The following is a 14,835-nucleotide window of genomic DNA, read 5'->3' as shown; positions in this document are numbered from 1 at the left end:
GGAAACCTAGTTTCCCACCCACCTGAGCAGTTGGAAATAGTCACAGCCCACCTGTATGAATCAACCTATGACCTTTTGTTATAATGCGAGGACGAATTCCTGTGTCCAATGAACAATGAGATTGTAGGGACCATGGTATTGTATTGTGTGTGGGGCATAAATAGACAAGCCGATCTGATCCAGCTCACTCTCTTCAACGGTTCTCATCACTGATAATCGGGAGCTGGATATTCAGAAAGGCGCATGCGATCGTTCCCTTTGTGCGTAAGTTTTCTCCGCAATCATATTGTCTTTATTGTTATTGTGAGCCATATCTCTCTCTCTCTCTTCTCCTCTTTCTCTCTCATTTTCCCTTAAACGTAATTCTATTGTATTGTATTTCATGTGTAGTTATCTGGTTAGTTAGTCTATGTTATATTGGTAGTGTATGACTTGTATTGTATTATTCTTTTGCAAATAGAACGTTCATAGAAGGTGTTAGAACCTAAGATCGGTATCTGTGTATTTCTTATATTTCTAAGTATTCTCTGAGCGTCGGAGACGCTCGTACAGCTTTAAGTTAATAAGGTTATACTGTTACATCTACACCCTATCACTACACCAAGGTTTACTGCATAATACATTGTTTTATGGTATAGATACAAAGGTTTTACACTGTGAGCGTCAGCGCCGCTTGTGATCTCCTCGTGGTCCCGAGCGTCCGCTACGCTAATAGCGTATCATTACGTTAGTCGGCAGCCAATAGCGTGTCTGCCTGTGATCTCTTGGCCGTGAGCGAACGTGAAGCTTGAGCGTCTCGACTACGGCTAAGCGATTGTTACGCAACGTGCGTACCCTTACGGTATTCCATACGTCAATAGCGTACAGTGTTCTTAGACCTTTTAAAGAGTTTTAAGTAAGATAAATATTTAGCTTTATCAATATATATATATATATATATATATATATATATATATATATATATACACACACACACACACACACATATATATGTATATATATATATATATATATATATATATACACACACACACACACACACACACACACACACACACACACATATACACACACACAAATACATACACACACTTTCTCATTCAACTAAATGAGAAAGTGTCCAAACTTTTGACTGGTACTGTACAAATATTTGGGGAAATTTTTTTTTTTTTACTATACTTTTTTTTTAATTGTTATTACCGTTTGTTATTAATGAGAACTTGACACCATGAGGCATGGGCTTTATTTGTAGGTACACTACAAATAGATACTGTAAACATAAACCCCACATATCAGAAGAACATTTGTAATAGCAAGTTCAGTAAGCCAAGAGCTTCTAAATTATTATCCTTTATTATTATCCTTTATTTATATGGTGCCACAAGGGTTCCGCAGCGCCCAATTACAGAGTACATAAACAAATAATCAAACAGGAAAACAGCAACTTACAGTTGATGACAGTATAGGACAAGTACATAGTTACATCAGCCGATGACACTGGAATAAGTATCAGGTGGCAGAAGACTGATGGATTTGGTGCAGTTGAAGATTATTAAAGTAAGAAAGGATAAGCACATGAGGGAAGAGGGCCCTGCTCGTGAGAGCTTACATTCTAAAGGGGAGGGGTAGACAGACAGGGGTGACACAGATGGGGTACATAGAGAGCGTAGAACAGAGGGTTAGGATGAGATTTGTCTGGGTTTGGTGAAGAAGTGGGTCTTGAGAGCCCGTTTGAAGTTTTGTAGAGAGGTGGAGAGTCTGAGGGGGAGAGGTAGGGAATTCCAAAGAAGTGGTGCAGCACGTGAAAAATCTTGGAGGTAGGAGCGGGAGGAAGTAATCCGTAGGCAGGAGAGTCGGCGTGCATTAGCAGAGCGAAAAGGACGGGTGGGAGTGTAAAAGGAGTTAAGGTCAGAGATGTAGATGGGAGAGGAGTGGGTGAGGGCTTTGTAAGCGAGTGTGAGAAGCTTGAAATGGATTCTGAAAGGGAAGGGGAGCCAGTGAAGGTCTAGTAAGAGAGGAGAGGTGGACGTAGTGCGTTTGGTGAGGAAGATGAGCCGGGCAGCAGCATTGAGGATAGATCGGAGTGGAGAGAGGTATTTGTCAGGAATGCCAGTCAGGAGCAAATTACAGTAGTCCAGTCTGGAGATGACCAGTGAGTGGATAAGAGTCTTAGTAGCATCCTGGGTCAGAAAGGGTCTGATCCTGGAAATATTTTTTAGATGAAAATGGCAGGTTTGTGAGAGGTGCTGAATGTGTGGTTTGAAGGAGAGGGAGGAGTCAAGGATTACTCCAAGACAGCGCACTTGGGGGCTAGAGGAGATCGTAGTGCCATCAATAGATAATGAGATTGTAGGAGGTGAGGTTATGCGGGAGGGAGGGAAGATGATCAGCTCGGTCTTAGACATGTTAAGTTTAAGAAAGCGCTGGGACATCCAGGAAGAGGTAGCAGAGAGACAGTTGGAGATACGAGTGAGGAGAGCAGGGGAGAGGTCTGGAGAGGAAAGATAGATTTGGGTGTCATCAGCATAGAGATGATATTGGAAACCAAAAGAACTAAATCAAGCTTTATATTGTGTTATGCTCTCTCCCTGAGGACATTTTCCATACAGCCCTCTTGTGGCAGTGCGGCCAAGACCTTTTTGCGGTTTGGTTGGTGGTGGACAAAATAGTCATGAGGTATAAAGCAGTAGTTTTCAGTTGTCAGAACAATGGGAGCAATGGTAAAGAGCATATAGGAAGAATTGATGGGAAATCATCTGAGGATGGGCCAAAGTTCCTTCAACATATAGGAATAAGCCTAAAAGAAGGTTTGATGGGAAATCATTGGAGTATGGGCTCTTGGGTAATGGTCCTTTTGACAGGTGGGAAGGAGCCTGGAGGAAAGAATTGATGGTAAATCGGAGGACGGACTATTGGATAGTGGTGCTTTAAACAGGCACCCTGACAGCATGCGCTCTGCAAGCAGCCCTGACCATGGTGAAATAGAAAGCAGACGGACATCTTGGAAAAAATGAAGATGCCAAATAATCAGCATGTCACATGCAGTCTTTTATTGAAAACCAGTCTGACTTATTGTGAATGAGTGTGATGCAACTACACTCAGGTCTTGCACACAGTCGCAGCCATGGGAAAATGCAAAACAGGTTTAATTACCAATTATCATCTGAACTTAATAAAAACAGATGTTACTAAAAACAAATTGTTGTAAAAGATTGTATTTAAATCTCAGGACTTGTATACAAAAGAGCCAGAACTTACTTGACCATCATGTGGATATTCCTGTCCTTGCACTTTGCACAGCGGACTGTTCTGGTCTTCTAGGTGGTGAGGTCCGTCCATGGCAACATTCCAGTTCACACATGCAGTTTAATGTGACTGAAAGGAAAAGAAAGACTGTTACGTGACGGCACATTTTGAAGATACAGGTTGCAGCAATCCATCTGGCATCCTTAACTCATCATAAATTTACTTACAGGATTCAGTTAACATAAGCGGCAGTTGTGTGTCTGCATTTAAGGTATAGATATTTCTGTTTTCCTAAACTGGTTCCTCAACATTCTCATCAAGAGAAAATAAGTGTGTCCTGCAGGGCTTTCCCTATGTAAGCAAAACTGGCTGACTGAAACCGGACAGTATAGTATATGTTAAAGGCATCACTAGAAACTGTTCTCAAGCAAAACAAAATACTGTATAAACATGGGCTCATATCTGATGTGGTGTTCCCCCCCCCCCCCCCCCCCCCACTTGTGAGTTCACGTACACAGGTAAGCAAACAGTAAACAAATATACATACACGTGTCCTCATATACTCATATACTGTGGCTTTAGTAGTGGCAAATAGCTCTCTCTGTATGCCAGGTCCCAGGCTACTCACCTGCGTCAAGAGGATTTTTTTCCGCTCAAAATCAGCGTCTTATACGCGTATATAAAGAATTGAGAGAGGCAAAAGTACATTACTAGCTTGCACTGCTCAAATACATGTGCGACATTTGTATATCTGTGTGCGACTGCATCTGCATCCATATGCAAAGTGCTACAGTACAATGCAGCGGCTACAGCACGGCTTCTTCTTATGCCACGTTCCATTATGCTTCATTTGCTACTTTGTACGTGCTCAACTCTAATTCCCCTGCGGTTAAAAGTTGCAGATTACTGTCTTTAGCATCACTGCATCTGCGATGTAAATAAGACACCATTTACAGAAAAAGGCACGCTACACCTCACGGAGAGGCTCAGTCGATTGGGGTGTTTCACCTTGGATGCCGTATAGTTGCGAGGTGCTAGGATGCCGCATAGTTGCTGTAAGGTAACTTTAATACAACCATATGCAAAGTAATGGGAGTATAGTGGAGTACAGATGTATCCTCATACATTATTGCTGCAATGGCGCTAAAACAGCCCCTCTCCGCGCATCAGGTCCTATGAGACATTATCGTCTGGTGTCTTTTTTGATGAAAATGCATCTTAGTCACATTTCGATGCAATTAGGACCCTTTCAGATAGTTAAATCCATGGAGATACAACTATAACGTTTCCAAATAAAATGAGTGGGCTGAGAACTCTATGTCATTTGAGACCTGCAATAATGACCTCAGCTATTGGTATGAAAAAACATTAAAATGCCAATATACTGACAAAACACGGTATAATCTATTTATTTATGTATTTAGCTTTATTGCAGATACTGATTGCAGGAAAATGTTACTGTTATTTCTCACATGGTACTATCATGGCAAACTCTACATGGATATTAATCTGTCAGAGGAAGTATGCAAGTATACATACAGCACATGTCTTCCACAGGTATGCCACATATGAACCGCATACAAATCATAAACAGACACAGGACATTGTAGCAAGCCTAAAAGGGCATTTTAACAGCAAATGTTAATAGCTGGAACGCATAGGAACATCGTGGAGAATCATGCCTGACTGCAATCAAATGTTTGCATACCAAGAATATTAATTTTATATTGCACTTTTCATTCAGATTATCTGTCCTTTAATCCCAAATGATAATGTGTACACATGTTATTTATAAAATGAAGAATATATAAGAAAGTAGCAAATTATAAAATACAACAGCATATTAAAAAAACAAACAAACAAACAAAGGATACACATGAACACACACTTAAGCCTCTTTCAGACATTAGTGTTCACTCTAGGCTGTTTTAGCAGGGCGCCGCACCCTGCCCGATTTTTAAAAGGCAAAACCCGCCCTGCCCCTTTTGTGGCGCCCTGCTTGAACAGCCGCCCGCTTCCTGCCCTCCAGCGTGTAAAGATGCCGTGCGCATACGCACGGCATCCATTCATGCTATGGGAGAGCTGGGGGAAGCCCAGCACCGACGGAGGTGCTGGGCACACCCCCGACAGTGACGTCGACGGCCACAGACGCCCCTATAGCAGCGTCTGTGGGCCGCACCACTCACTAAAATTATGTTGGTGTGGCCACGCCCCCTAATTTACATGGACGCCCCCCATTTCGGATGCCCCCGGACTCCGGCGCCTTGCCCTTTATAGATTCTAGAAGGAACAATTAGACATAATTACCAGATTTCAACCCTCGGACCCAGGTCCCGGTATGTAGCCGGGGTTACCCCTTTCACACTTGGGTATAGACCTGGGTTATTGCCTTGTCATCACCCTTCACACTGGACCTGGGTCTTCCGGTATTCAGTGGACGCATGGAGATTCTCTCATCTCCAAGCGCAACTGTACTCTGCAAATAATTCCTTTTAGGCGTTAACCAGGTCATCAAGACCCGGGTTGCACGTTTCAGACCTAAATCAGGTCATCTACCAAGGTTGCAAGTCCCAAAAAAAAAACCGTGGACCCGAACTCGCCATCCGAGTAGACCCTTTCAGACATAAGCTTGAACAGGGTCAATGCATATTCACAGGCAAAAATGCAGGTTTTAGGCTTATGTCTGAAAGGGGCTTTACATTCATGCACTATACCCATTTGGATACAAGATACATATTAACACAAGCAAAAGTCACTTTTTTTTATTTTCTTTAATTTTCTTATTTTATTACGTATCTTTATGGTCTAAGATCATAGTTACAAGAGGAAATAAGTAATTTACACATACAGGAACAGCAGTGATTTACCAGCACAGGAATGCTGCTTTATCTGAGTCATGCCCACTAAAACTGTGGTTTGGAAGTACAGGTACAGTAAGTCACTAGTATACTAGAAATGTATTTGCCAAAGTCAAGAAATTAATACACCAAATGACCCATTCATCTGACAGATCAAGAACTCTTGCATTTTTAGTGTGCAAAACACAGCTCAATGAAAGTCTCAATTATAAAGAGGTGTCCACATTGTTATGTCGACCTTTTCACTGATTACGAATCTTCTGTAACAATCAATACAATGAACACAGAGTATCTCAGATGCCCTTTGTGAAAACATTTCTACAGGACTAAGATAACGCGTATGGACCATGTTAATGCACAGCGTCTATGAAAAACATACTGTAGTTGCAGGACTGATTGTTCTGATGTACACATGTATGCAGGGCTGCCATCAGAAATTATGGGGCCCAGGACTGACAAAATAGATAGAGCCGGTCCCCCCCCCCCCCCCACAAAAAAAAAAAAAAAAAGATTCTGCCACACTGTTCCACCCCTATGTGATGTCATACATTGTGATGCTACATATAGGTGGAGTGTTGCGGACCTACAGGAATGGTTTACAGAGAGCTGATGCGCAGATAAGGCTTGTTTTAAGAAGTCCTCCTTGTGCATCAGACTGCTGTTGATCCACAGACTGGTGCAGCTCTACAGGTATTGGCGGCAGGAGCCAGGAGTGGGCCTCCCTCTCTGTAAGGGCCCGGGACACCAGTCCCCACAGTCCCCCCCTGGTGGCTGCCCTGCATGTATGGGTCACTTATAAACATCAGCTATAAAGTACAAAGCAGAGGAGTCACCCATCAGAATGGGAAGTTTTAGCACACCTTAACATTTGACACCAATGAAAATGTAAATAAATATTACAACACATTCCCTGTGACGGGAAGATAGTTTATTCATAACTTCCTGCACTTGGTGGAACGGGATCTCCCCTGTATTACACAGAGTAGCATCCAGCTGACACCTTGGGGACAGCATGTCCTGGCTCAGATGTGTCAGACAAACTATTCTAGGCTGTTTGGCTGCAACATAGCAGCTATTAGCCAATGCAGTACACATTGCCGCCAGCAGGTTATCACATAGCTAATATTTGGTGAGAAAGTGAACAGTAGTAACTACAGTAGCTTCATGAATACATACAGTATTGATGCATTAAATCCACACTTATATTTATGCTGAACGGCAAACGTATTGGTTTTGAAATATATGGAAATAATGTATGAATGAAAGGAAACCTTTAAAAAAAAAAAAAAAAAAAGGTTTAGTATTAAAGAAGGCACTCATTTAAAATCAGTGTTCTGCTTTAAGAGTATATCATTTATAAAGAGTTTTTAAATAAAAAAAAATAACAGCATTCGCCAGAAATTCGCAGAACAAAAATAAAAAGAAGAACACTGGAATAAATTTAGATTTAATTCAAAATATCTCTAATAAACAATACAACGCTGTTCCTCAATGTGTATGCAATACTGAGCTTAACGTGCTTATTGTGTCTCTTGTATACTGAGCAGAACGTGGTATGCAGATTTCTTACCTGCTGCAAAAGCGGCAAAACTGCATTGGAAAATGCAAAAGATCCAAATAACTCTATGACTCTGCTACTCCTGTATGTTACACCCCAAACTTTTCCGTCAGCTACCGTAGACTCTGTTGTGAGACCCTGCCTCTAGCCACAGCATCAACAGTGTGCCTGATTGTGGCTGCATGTCCCTCAACAGGCTCAGACAGACACGTGATACTACATTTCTTAAATGTAATTCATTCCCAAAGTAAACATGACACACTGCGTGTAATATCTCCTCCTTTATGAACTGGAGCTAGAACACAGACACAAACAGCAGGACTCCCTGCTCTGTGCCCAACGCTGCGAGAGAAGTCTGCCCGCTACCTGGGGCCAACACTTTCAGACAAAACATCACACCTATTTATACAGAATGCACACATGAGAAAGGTCTACAGCAGATTTCCTAAAATGCAACGCTTCTCGCTCAAGATGTGAATTCCTGGCCATTACAGAGATTCTACGCACTAAATAACAATACAAGTTTATACACATTTGCTGAAATACGTGACAATTCATAAATATTCATAAATGAAGACCACTTAAAAAATTTGTAGAAGTTCCAAGTCATTATCTAGTATCCAGAAACACAGAGCTATTAACTTTTATACAGCTACAGTAAACCCGCATTCTTATAAGTGAGACTGACTGCTTAGAAACAAAAACATTACAAGCCTAGAACAAAAAGTGAATAATTAAAATTGGTTTCAACTAATTATGTGTAATTTAGCAATATTACCCTAAAGGATTTATCTCTCTGTATGTATGTATGTATGTATGTATGTATGTATGTATGTATGTATATGTATGTATATATATATATATATATATATATATATATATATATATATATATATATATATATATATATTTATGTGTGTGGGTGTGTGTATGTTATGTTAACAATTTAAAAAAAAAAAAAAGACCCATTTATAAATATTGAAAAAACAATTTTTGTCTCATCAAAGCTTATTTAAATGGATCTTTCTCATCGGTATAGGACATTCACAATGTCAACAACCGGAACGTCAGCTCTATGGGACTCCACATGGCCAACATACCGCATGTCAATATTCACAATGTTGAGTTAGTGGCAATGTCAACATTGTGGCTGTTACCTCTCATCCGTGTCGACTTTCAATACATGTCAACATTTTCCGCCACACCCTTCTCTCTAATTCTTGTGCATTTTTCAACAGCTTACGCCTGAAAAGCGTATACAGTATATGCGAGGGGTAGCTATTAATTAACTAGACTTTACTTGTACAAAATAAACCATACTGCGCAAGTTAAAATGTTCTACTATCTTTGTGGGAAAGAATCAGAAGAAATAGGCCAGACTCATGGAAAAATGGTTTCATTCTCCATCAGGACAATGGAACATCCCACACATCTCCCTCTGTAAAGCAGTTTTTGGCCGAGAAACAGATTGCAGTGCTAGAACACCCTCCATACTCGCCAGACCTAGCACCGTGTGACTTCTTTCTTTTCCCTAAAGTCAAATCTGTACTCAAAGGAACCCGTTTTACATCAGTTACTGAGGTAAAGAAGAAAACAACGGAGCTGTTGAAACAACTGACATAATGAGCTACAGCACAGCTTTGACCAATGGAAAATAAGAATGCAGCAGTGTGTGGATGGAAACAAGGAATTTGATCAGAACCGCTTGGCCCATCTAATCTGCCACTTTTTTACCTTTTGGTAACCTCAACCCTATTTGATCCTTAGTTCTTTCTAAGGATATTCTTAGGTCTCTCCCAAGCATGTATATAAACATAGGATGCAGGAGGGGAGTGGAATTAAAATGTACTTAATATAATTTAACATAAATTATAGCATCCGTTTTGTAACTTAATAGTCACTCCTCATATGTTGAACAAATTCTTTTGGACTTTTGGTGGTATATTTACTAAAGGTCGATTTTAATCGAATTGAACACTATCAAAAACCAATCTAAAATCAATGAAAATGTTAGTAAATGTGTGTTTTAGCCCCTGAACGTTGATTGATTTATTTTAAATAAAAATTTACTGTTAGCAAATATTTATCTTACCCCATACTGTGTTTTAACATGTCACAGATTGAGGCTCCCATATACAAAATGCTTGGGACCAGAAGTATTTTGGATTTTTATGTAAATTCGCATACCATCATGAGATATCTTAGGGATGGGACCCAAGTCTCAACACAAAATGACAAAATGCATTTGTTTAATATACAGTATACCTTATATACATAGCCTGAAGGTAATTTTATACAATATTCGGAATAATTTTGTGCATGAAACAAAGTTTGTGTACACTGAAACATCAGAAAGCAAAAGGTGTCACTATCACAGCATACCTGCCTACTTTTGGGAGAGTAGGCAAGTATGTATCACTGTCACGCTCAAAAACATGGATTTCAGAATATTCTGGATATTGAATTTTCATATATGGGAGACTCAACCTGTAAAAGTGTTGTTTACAGCACAGATAGACTGCTATAGACAATGGCACTCCTATAAACTGCAGAATATCTTCAGGGGGTTTTTTGTTGTTGTTTTTTTTAACGGTCAAGGTAACATATGGGAAGATTTATATGTATATTCTGGTTTCCTAGAACATAGAATTTTCTCCAGGTTCTCATAGTGTGCAATACATTAGTGGATGATAAACTACACCTGTGATTCATTCCTAGACAATAACCCAATCACCGCTTTGTAAGCACGTTAGAAAATAAAGCGGCCATGACCACAAATAATTTTGCGTAAATGCCATTTTCGGCCTGCCCCAGTGTCAGAGAAGCACAAAAAAGCCTATTGTCTGTGAAGGACACACAGCTGCCTCTGTTATCTGTGAGTGGATTCCACTCCTACAAAAATTACTCATCTGAAGTCCTGCTCTACAAGAGTCTTGTTCTAAACTCAAGTGGTGTCACAGTCTCTCCGTAACGTCTGACTTTTACCTTTGACACTGAACGTCACATAAGCAGTGTGTGAGAAAAGATATGTGTTACTGCACTGTAGATTTTAATTCTATTCATTACAATGTAATAGTGGGAGATGTAGCAAACCATTCATTTAGTAATTGTCATTTAATAGACTGTGTTAGTTAAAATTTAATTTAATTTAACATCTCCCCAGTATGACTTTACAAATGGCTGGGGGTTTGGGTGTGTGTGTGGGGGAGGGGGGTTTGCACAGTTTTACTATATCAAAATGAACACATTTGTGGGAGGGAAAGCAGCAAATAGTTTTGCCAACGGTAACCCTTATAGGATGGGGCAGCCCCCCCCCCCCCCCCCCCCATTTAATAATGGGGGTTAAACCTTTTCTCAGAGAAAGCTCTTATCTCCTATTAACAAATAGGCCGGTATAGGCAGATGCAGAGTTCATTTTCGTTGTGAATTAAAACATAATTACTGTTCAAATGTAATCATCATCGGAATAGACCATACCATTACGCGAAACAGCACTCATCTCTAGATGACTTTATGAGGAATCTAGGTCATAAAGACATTATGACTGGACAGAACAATAAATGAACAATATATAATAAAGGGAAGCATTTATGGGTTAGTACCAGAGAGGATTTCCCCCTTGCAAACAAGAGTCAGATTGACAGAGCAGAATGTCACTGGGCATATGATGAGTGATGCGGAACACTAACACTTGGATTCCACACATCTACTGTACAACAGCAGATAGAAATGAATAGGTAAGGTTCCGGAAAAGCAGCGGGTGAGAATCTGATGAAAGAAGAACTATATACGGTCATTTCAGGAATATATGATATGCAGCAGGGGAGAATATAAGACTACACAGAGGGAATATTCAGGGGCAGAGGTCCACAGACTGGAACAGGATGTGTACATATTGGGTGGGACCCAGCCGTCAAACTGCATATTTCAAAGAGTTAAATTGCATTGGCTTTTTTTCCAAGCAAAAATTTCCCACATTTCAAATGAAAACATATTTTAGAGCGCTTGTGCTCCACAATGTAAGCACCCGACACTCAGTGGACGTTCATGAATTCATTCACAGAGAATCTGTACAGGGAGGAACGTTCAGCCTAAGCTTACCGTACTCTATCCAGTGATTACAGGGGGGTTGCTCAATTTTGCATGCTTGGAGTAAACCACAAAATGTATACAACTGTATGAAAGGTCTGACAATTGTTGATTAAATAAAGCAGACATCGTAAACTGTTTTCCACCTGTTAGCTTCTGGGAAAACGCATCCTAAGTCCATACGGCTTTGTGTGGCAGTAGAGGTCAGTGTAATCTTGACTTGCTAATCATAATAAAAAGAGTATGAAAACAGGCGGAACATTTCTGTCCGAAATTTCCTATCCAGCTCTCATTGCACAGTCAAAACATTCTGCTTTTTGGAGATTTTTTGGGAGGGCGGGGGGATCGCATTGTTAGTATACAATACAGTTTCCTCTTACACTCATTTCCTATTGCTTTTCCCTGCACATACAAATCCTCGCTCCCCAGTGTAGAATATACACCCAACACTACTCCTGTAGATAATCACCTCTTGACACCTGCAAAGTGCAAGTTTGATCTCATACACATGGGCATTAATGGCAGGTGTTCAGCGAACATTTTTTAATGACAAGATAGTCTGCATGAGTTTTTGTCAATTTTGCAGATGTCATGGAGGGAATTAAAAAAATGTCCGGTAGCAGATGGCGCCCAATTGAGCTATACAATTGTAGCTCCGTTCAGCCGCAATAACCTGTCAGCATGGGCACTTCAGCTTGCACCCCCCAGGGGGCGGTGAGCTGAAATGCGCAAAGTGACCCATTTGAGCTGCTTTACGCAAACAAAATACCCAATATACCCTTTTAGATGGGAGATTGGGCATGCAAAACAATTGACCCCCCTCCATGAACGTTATGGCTTGATCGTCGGGCGATATTCAATTGGTATATCACGCCTGAACTCCTGTCTAAAGTGACGGGAGTTCGCAGGGCGAATTCAATTGATCTTGTATCGCGCCCTCTTTGGGGTGCTCAAACAGGTCACTTTGAGAATGTCAGCCCACTGCACCTAGGGGTGTGAGCTGAAATGCTGGTGCCGGCAGCCATTACGCCCAAACAGAGCAGCCAATTGAATTTTTCCATTGGGCACCATCCAGTGGCTGGCAGCGCGAAAACAAATGAATAACGCCCACAGCATGTTATGCTGCATTTAGGCTCTGTGAATGCATTTTGAATACTCTAAGACGAGGGCAAAGTTTTTGTGTGTGCTCCTAATAGGCACTTCTGTTTTTAATGCCTGGGTGTATGAGCCCTCGAAGGGTAATTCAATTAGTCGCAGTAAATTACTGGGGCTAATGGACTCCCAGGGGCTAAATCAATTAGCTCCTATAGTCCGCAGCTTTGGAGGCACGTGAAAAAAATCCTGATAATGAACCTGTTTTTTCGCAGGCGCAGAAACACATGGATATGGGAACTTATTATGAATCCATGTGTTTTTCGCATGAAAACAGGATTATTGCACCCACAAAAAAAATAAGATTTTACTTACCGATAAATCTATTTCTCGTAGTCCGTAGTGGATGCTGGGAACTCCGTAAGGACCATGGGGAATAGCGGCTCCGCAGGAGACTGGGCACATCTAAAGAAAGCTTTAGGACTAGCTGGTGTACACTGGCTCCTCCCCCTATGACCCTCCTCCAAGCCTCAGTTAGGATACTGTGCCCGGACGAGCGTACATAATAAGGAAGGATATTGAATCCCGGGTAAGACTCATACCAGCCACACCAATCACACCGTACAACTTGTGATCTGAACCCAGTTAACAGTATGATAACAATGAAGGAGCCTCTGAAAAGATGGCTCACAACAACAATAACCCGATTTAGTTAACAATAACTATGTACAAGTATTGCAGACAATCCGCACTTGGGATGGGCGCCCAGCATCCACTACGGACTACGAGAAATAGATTTATCGGTAAGTAAAATCTTATTTTCTCTGACGTCCTAGTGGATGCTGGGAACTCCGTAAGGACCATGGGGATTATACCAAAGCTCCCAAATGGGCGGGAGAGTGCGGATGACTCTGCAGCACCGAATGAGAGAACTCCAGGTCCTCCTCAGCCAGGGTATCAAATTTGTAGAATTTAGCAAACGTGTTTGCCCCTGACCAAATAGCTGCTCGGCAAAGTTGTAAAGCCGAGACCCCTCGGGCAGCCGCCCAAGATGAGCCCACTTTCCTTGTGGAATGGGCTTTTACAGATTTTGGCTGTGGCAGGCCTGCCACAGAATGTGCAAGCTGAATTGTACTACAAATCCAACGAGCAATAGTCTGCTTAGAAGCAGGAGCACCCAGCTTGTTGGGTGCATACAGGATAAACAGCGAGTCAGATTTTCTGACTCCAGCCGTCCTGGAAACATATATTTTCAGGGCCCTGACAACGTCAAGTAACTTGGAGTCCTCCAAGTCCCTAGTAGCCGCAGGCACCACAACAGGTTGGTTCATGTGAAAAGCAGAAACCACCTTAGGGAGAAATTGAGGACGAGTCCTCAATTCTGCCCTGTCAGAATGAAAAATTAAGTAAGGGCTTTTATATGATAAAAGCCGCCAATTCTGACACACGCCTGGTTGAAGCCAGGGCTAACAGCATCGTCACCTTCCATGTGAGATGATATTTTAAGTCCACAGTGGTGAGTGGTTCAACCAATGTGACTTAAGGAACCTCAAAACAACATTGAGATCCCAAGGTGCCACTGGAGGCACAAAAGGAGGTTGTATATGCAGTACCCCTTTTACCAATGTCTGAACTTCAGATACTGAAGCCAGTTCTTTCTGGAAGAAAATCGACAGGGCCGAAATTTGAACCTTAATGGACCCTAATTTTAGGCCCATAGACAGTCCTGTCTGCAGGAAATGGAGGAAACGACCTAGTTGAAATTCCTCTGTAGGGGCCTTCTTGGCCTCACATCACGCAACATATTTTCGCCAAATGCGGTGATAATGTTTTGCGCTTACATCCTTCCTGGCTTTGACCAGGGTAGGGATGACTTCATCTGGAATGCCTTTTTCCTTCAGGATCCGGCGTTCAACCGCCATGCCGTCAAACGCAGCCGCGGTAAGTCTTGGAACAGACAAGGCCCCTGCTGGAGCAGGTCCTTTCTTAGAG

General features: G+C 41.6%; 1 protein-coding gene across 4 annotated transcripts in view; it reads right to left on the bottom strand.

The window, feature by feature from the left end:
• The window catches only part of NEK6 (NIMA related kinase 6), a 283,568-nt gene that overhangs the window by 104,925 nt on the left and 163,808 nt on the right, over positions 1-14,835 (bottom strand). For 3 of the 4 annotated variants that reach the window (XM_063936856.1, XM_063936854.1, XM_063936857.1), the window contains one exon: positions 3,259-3,375. In XM_063936856.1, coding sequence (XP_063792926.1) covers positions 3,259-3,339 — 81 coding nt within the window. In that variant the 5' untranslated portion in view covers positions 3,340-3,375. Of the gene's footprint in view, positions 1-3,258; positions 3,376-7,674; positions 7,813-14,835 lie in introns of those variants that run through there. The other variant, XM_063936855.1, reaches the window with a different exon arrangement.

This window comes from Pseudophryne corroboree, chromosome 8, assembly GCF_028390025.1.
Source record: "Pseudophryne corroboree isolate aPseCor3 chromosome 8, aPseCor3.hap2, whole genome shotgun sequence".
Taxonomy (NCBI): Eukaryota; Metazoa; Chordata; class Amphibia; order Anura; family Myobatrachidae; genus Pseudophryne; species Pseudophryne corroboree.
Note: the sequence above shows the minus strand (reverse complement) of the source record. Positions and strands in the feature narration are given on the sequence as shown.